The following is a 6,319-nucleotide window of genomic DNA, read 5'->3' as shown; positions in this document are numbered from 1 at the left end:
AAAAAAAAAAAAAAAAAAAAAACAGAAATCAAACATAATTAAAGCTACTAATTTGTTGCCAAGTATAGTTTCAAATGGTTTACCTGCATTTCCTCAGGGAGTGGCTCTGACACCGCAAGAGTGTAGCAACCAGGAGCAAACTTCCCTGTAAAAAATTTAGCAACCTCATACAATCAGCAAATCAAACAAGGAGCCAAAGTGTCTTGAATCTCTTTAGACCTAAAGTCCCATATTCCAATTTTTAACAGATTTAGGCTCTGAGCTGCTACGTTCTTCAATAAACAGGTGACACATTACCCGCCAATAACATCATCATTCATTGGATATCTCATGGTCATTTTCTTAACACAAAACAAAAAGAAAAGATGTGTTGATGAATGTAGCAGTAATCTAACCATCTATTTAAACTATGAGAGTATTGGAGAATAAGAGCACATTAATGGAAAGAAGAAGCTACGGCTTGTTTGCTGAGCTCAAACAGGAATAGTTTAAGAGAGGGGGATAAACATTCTTACCGATTCTTAACCACCTAGCCGCCCAGCTTCTACTTGGATCCATCACAGAGATTATACTGCAAAACAATCTTAACATCAGTAGCTAGAATTATGAAAACATCAACTTAGACAAAGAGAAGACAACCCACTTATTCTCTCACTTCAATTTCTTAATACAACTCTTAAAGCAGCAAGCTTTGGGATATTTGCCACTAATTCCGTAACAATTGAATAACTACTTCAACAGGAATTTGAATTCAAACCGAGCTCAGAAACAAAAAAAGCAACAATATGTGATTCAGAAAGTAGTCTAAGTTCATCCTTAAGCAGAATCACTCCAAAGTTGACAACTTTACCATAACTACACTAGAGTAAAGCAAATCTTTTGAAACCCTAGAGGAAGTGAATCTGAAACAGTACCCATCAAAGCAAAGACTTTTCTACGGAAGAAAACTAAAGTAATGGTTTAGAGTTCATGAAATACCCATTGAAATTAGGGGTAGTGACCTCCACGATACGTTCGTGATCCTCTTCCATCTTGAAGAAAGGACAGTTCTCGCAACCAGCGTCCCTGAACTGTTTGAACCAAAATCAAAACAACTTATCAAACACCATATAATCTTATACAAGAAAGAAAGAAAGAAAAGCAAAACCCTAATAAAATAGAAGAAACAGAGAAAAGAGTAGAAGAAAAAAACCTGGTCATAGGTCTTGACAAGTCGGCAACGAAGACAAGCCCTAAGCTCATGGCCGAAACTAGTCGGAATTTGAGCTGGTGCGCTTACCATTATCGCTTGTTTTTCTCAATCACTTAGCTCTCTCGATCTCTCTTCCCAAATCCCCCAGTTTCTTCTTCACTTCTTCCCAAGTTTTTTAATAACCCACTTGGAATCGGAAACGAAGACAGAGGAGACGAGTCTTTTTCCCTTTAACAGTAATTGGGCCGTATTTGGGCTTTTATTTATGGGCTTTTAATATCATATTAACCATCCATTAAACAACACTGTTACCAAACGCATCGACCAAGTGTTACTGATTTTTGGTTTGATTGATCGTTATAAATTACTTGTGATGGTTTGGATGTTTAATCTCATCGCTAATTCTATGTATCTTCTTTGTTAAGTCTTTTTTGATGAAACGGCTGTTAAATTTTGATACTAGAGCAAAAAAAATCTATGAACTTTTCAAGATAGGTAAATATTACCAATGCTAGAGGAGTCAAGAATTTTTTTTTTTGACTCTTGCTTTTGAAAAGAAGCTCAAAATGAGCGAATGGAGAGCTCATTCAGATTCTAACAAAGATACATTAACGATGATTTCATAATTTTCCTCCAATATCTGAAAAATTCATATACAGAAACAACTTAATGGATGATGTGGTGTAAGTATATCAGTAAAGTCATTGAAAATCACAAACTAAACCACAACCCTCATCAAAGAGATCAAAAGTAACAATATTGGATGGGTGCATAGTCGTATTACCTGTACAATCTCCGAACGATGAATCATCAATCAGCTCACAATCATGACCACAGTATACGGACATCTCACGATCATCAACATTATGAAAGTGACAATTTTCCCGATCATGTACTAATGTCCTTTCTAACATGAACTCCAACCTAGCTTAACTACCATTTGTAAGTCATTCTTTTTCTTTGCGTTGATACCAAGAGGAATGATTTTGTCTTCAAGAATCTGTTGAGCATTCTCCCACTTTCCTTCATCGTGCTTCTCAAACAATTGCTGCTCTAAGAGCAAGAGAATCGAATCCCTTTTATTGGGAAGTTAAGACTGCTCCACAAATCTAAATCATATTTTTTTCTCTTTAAAACTCCAAATTATCACAACAGAAATTTAATTTTAGACATAATATAAAGTGCTTTTTTCTCTAAAACACTTACTATTATCTTTTAATCAATATTGACACTTATCGTTCTATAATATTAGAATTTGTACATTTAATGAAAATATTGCTTCTCACCAAAAAAAATTTGTAAATAAAAACCAATATTTCATAAAAATTGTGAGAATACTTGTTGAAATTACTCTCAATCTACCGATAATAAAAATTTCAAATTATAAAAACGGCCTGTGAAGCCAAATAACCCCTAGCTAGTTAGATGTTAAAAAGAAACAAACAATGGAGTTAATATTTTGATAACATGCTCACTATAGGCAACGTTAAAAGAATAAAAGATGGCTTGCCACCGTAGAAATTTGATAACTCTGGTGATACTATCGTCGCTCCTGACAGCAACATTATCTAAAAACAGTGCGGATATGTACCAATGGGACAAATGGAACTTTTTCCCGACGTTAAGTGTGTACGTCAAAAACGATATCAAAGGTGGTTTGAGGCTACATTCTACTTGTTATGCTAATGGAAATAAGTATGATCCTACTCACATAGTCACATGGATTTTATGCCGGGGGTTACGTTTATATGTTTTGAAAAATCCTATTATTGTGTATTCAGATTTGCAGGTCAAACTAGTCGTTTTACTATTTACAAAACTAGCAAAGATAATGTTTTCGGGAATCAGTACATAGTACTGTTTTAATTTTTGGTCCATCAGAAAGAAAATACTTTGTGCCCTTAATTACCGAACCGGAAGATATGATATTTGTTATGCTTACGATAAATAAACAAATTTTGCAAAAAAAAAAAAAAAAGTAAGTAAATTAGTATATGTTTTTCTTTCAAATGATAACAATAATTAATAAATTAAAAGTTTACTCTATGACTTTTATGTTCAAATTTATGGTTATAATTAGCCAATTAGTTTAATGGATATGCGATGTGGTGTTGGCTCAAAAGTTTTTACTAATACCACAACTATAAAACATGATTTAATTAAATAGTAAGTATAAATATATATAACGTCCAAAAATTGTCATGAATTGGGACTAATTAATATTTATTGATAAAATTAAGGATGTTATAAATTAAAAAAACATTGTAGTTTTACTGTTATGTGAGGCATGTTATGAATATGGGGGGGAGGCATGTTATGTAAACCAACGGTGAAGTCTGAACTACTCTCCTATGATGCTTCACGTCAAGAGCTATATCTAGATTTAAGCTAAGAGATGGTGCTTGTTCCAGATGGATTCAGAGATGAATTTTTCCCGGAAGCAAACACTTGTGGGACATGATAAGCTGGTGGTGGTCAATCATGCTCTGGTTATTAACATTAGTTCCAGTTTTTAAATTTCAATCAACTTAATCCAAAAAAACAACAACAAATAATTGCTTGTTTCTAGATCAACGTAATCATATATTTTGTTCATCTAGATTAACATAAAGAGAAACATTCTTATTATTACCAATATTCGAAATGGAAAAAGAAAGTAAAAGGTACATTTATTGGATTAATAAGAAACAAAAGTTAGCAAAGGCGAGTGCAGTAGCAGCGGCGATGAAAGCCATGACAGTGACCACCAGAAAAGCCCTCGGTACGACAAATCATGGCACAGTTGTGGTCGCTCCAACACATGCGCTTGAAGTGATGGCTCTTTGATTGGCACATCCTTCCCTCAATCCCAATCTCCTCTAATTAATCAATCAAAATTAATGGATATATCAACTGCAACATATATGTTATAAACACTCTGTGCATTGTAAGTTTTACGTACTGATTTGAAAACATCTATATTTGGTTTGTGGCTCGGTTACACAGCAAAGAATATGATTTACAAAGGTTTATTTTATTTACGCAAAAAGAAAACTTACGAGATGAGAAGAGGACGAGAAGCAAGAAGAAGGTTGCCAAAAACTTGTTCTCCATTTAAAATCCTATGATGTTAGAGGATCTTCTTCCTTTTTTTTTTCTTGTATATGTTGAAAACGTAAGTGGTGAATTAAGCAAGAGCTACCTCTCCAGGCCTCCAATTATATAGTAGAGTTTCATATCTAGTTTGGTTAGGGTTTTTTGTTTTGTTTGGTTACATAGTGTAGGTAAGGTTATTTTATTAACAAATATTTTTTGACGATTTGTATTAAAATCACCTAAACATCGAGTCTTAAACAATTTGTCGATCTAGTTACTTATATCTTAATCTTTCCGTTTCAAAGCAAAAAAAACCATTTTACTTTGTTTAATTAATGATCATCGTCTATTCGTTTTATAAGAAAGTATCTAGTCCATCTATCTATTTTTAATATTAACAATAATAATAATATTTAATGTGTCTATTAGTTTGGACAGAAAAATGTCCATATATGACATTTGAAACATGAGAAAACAGTAAGTACTAGTATATGTTTATTGGTTCGATGCTATGAATATGCGTGGGATAAACGATGAATTGCATACACACAGTAAAACAAAACAAAATGCAAAAAATAAATGTTTATGAAACCATTAAACATTTTGAACTTAAGATTGGCTAGAGGGACAATGGTCGGCGAATAGCAACAGTTTTACACAAGTAAAGAAAACTTGAACTTCCTTATGGGGAAATGGTTTACAGAGAGGGCCAGTCACGTGCTTTGTCTCTAGTGGACAGTGGGAACTGAACTGCACAGTTTACCACTCACAGTCTCACCCCTCAACCCAAACGCACTTTGCTAGTCACGTGACTAACAACATTATTTACTTACTATATCAGGCCAGCCAAATATATGGGCCTTAAGCCAACTAGAGAGATGTGAAACGTTACTAAAGCCCATACTATGTGAAACATACATACAACCAAGAAACTCCAATTTTGGCCCTTGACAACAATAAGAAGTAAAAAATCAACTTCTGTTAATCTAAAACTTTAAATGCATTTATGCACATTTGAACTCCAATGGGCAATGATGATGCAACAATTTTATTACTTAGTATAAACCATTATGTTACATGTCAATATGTACGTCATAGCCTCATAGGTTTTGCGTTTTTACGTTAGCATTTTATTCTTATTGAATGTGATAATATGTAAACAAAAACAAACACAAAAATACAACTGTGGAAACAACTAATTTCCTACTTGATGCGTTACGAACCATGATTGATTACAGTTTGCAGATATACTCTTTTAATAATGATTCGTGTACTATACCAACTACAACAAATATAGATCTCACCATTTTTTAAGAAAAAAAAGTTTCATTTGTATCTGTAATAGGCTTAATCTACAAGAATTAAGCTACATTACAAATTTATAGAGTTCTTTTGTAAAGAATACAAAACAATATTATCCACAAGTAAAATTATTGATCACCGTTCTTTTGAATTTATTTACGTATGAGAAAGTGTATGTAGAGCAACCAACCCCACGTGGTTGTCAATAGATTGGCCCACAGTTACGGAAAACAACTTCACATGATGAGATGTATCTTTTTATTATTATGGGGTCATACATATTTTTTCATCAAAACCTTATTATATAATACAAGGTTTGACAATTGAACCATGTTATATTTATTACAACATGAGGGATGGTTATGAATCAATAAGTCTTTGTCATGTGATGGCCGGCTTGACTGCTCCAAGTGTAAGTAAACTCGTAGTTATAAAATAATGTAAATTAGTAGTAACGTATACTTAGTAATTTATGACTATTGACTAATCCAAGTAATCAATGGGATTTGTCTCTTTTAAACCGACCTCGACCATGCGACCAACACAAGAAGAAGATTAAACAAATATTATTAGCATCCATTTATACAACAGCTGAAGTATATATATAATTTCGGATCTAATTTCCTTATTATAGACAATATTTTGATTTCGTGTTAACAACTATCAACAAAATTCAATCATTCATAGTTGTTGAAAAAAACACTATCAACAAAATAACACACTAAACAATAATTCCCAAAAAAAAAAAAA

At 32.9% G+C, this 6,319-nt stretch overlaps 3 protein-coding genes across 3 annotated transcripts; 1 reads left to right on the top strand and 2 right to left on the bottom strand.

Annotated features, from left to right (window-relative positions):
- On the bottom strand, positions 3-1,384 carry LOC104726994 (transcription elongation factor SPT4 homolog 2-like). The gene is made up of 4 exons (XM_010445980.1): positions 1,193-1,384; positions 979-1,070; positions 516-571; positions 3-145 (listed from the first exon to the last, which is right to left on the bottom strand). The coding sequence occupies exons 1-4, from the start codon at positions 1,280-1,282 to the stop codon at positions 48-50; spliced, it is 336 nt and encodes a 111-aa protein (XP_010444282.1). The 5' UTR covers positions 1,283-1,384; the 3' UTR covers positions 3-47.
- Positions 2,694-2,991, top strand: LOC104729057. The gene is made up of 2 exons (XM_010447953.1): positions 2,694-2,887; positions 2,982-2,991. The coding sequence occupies exons 1-2, from the start codon at positions 2,694-2,696 to the stop codon at positions 2,989-2,991; spliced, it is 204 nt and encodes a 67-aa protein (XP_010446255.1).
- LOC104726993 (defensin-like protein 6) lies at positions 3,794-4,402 on the bottom strand. The gene is made up of 2 exons (XM_019232857.1): positions 4,231-4,402; positions 3,794-4,050 (listed from the first exon to the last, which is right to left on the bottom strand). The coding sequence occupies exons 1-2, from the start codon at positions 4,283-4,285 to the stop codon at positions 3,887-3,889; spliced, it is 219 nt and encodes a 72-aa protein (XP_019088402.1). The 5' UTR covers positions 4,286-4,402; the 3' UTR covers positions 3,794-3,886.

Source organism: Camelina sativa, chromosome 11, assembly GCF_000633955.1.
Source record: "Camelina sativa cultivar DH55 chromosome 11, Cs, whole genome shotgun sequence".
NCBI classification, from domain to species: Eukaryota; Viridiplantae; Streptophyta; class Magnoliopsida; order Brassicales; family Brassicaceae; genus Camelina; species Camelina sativa.
This window is presented reverse-complemented; position numbering and strand designations above follow the sequence as displayed.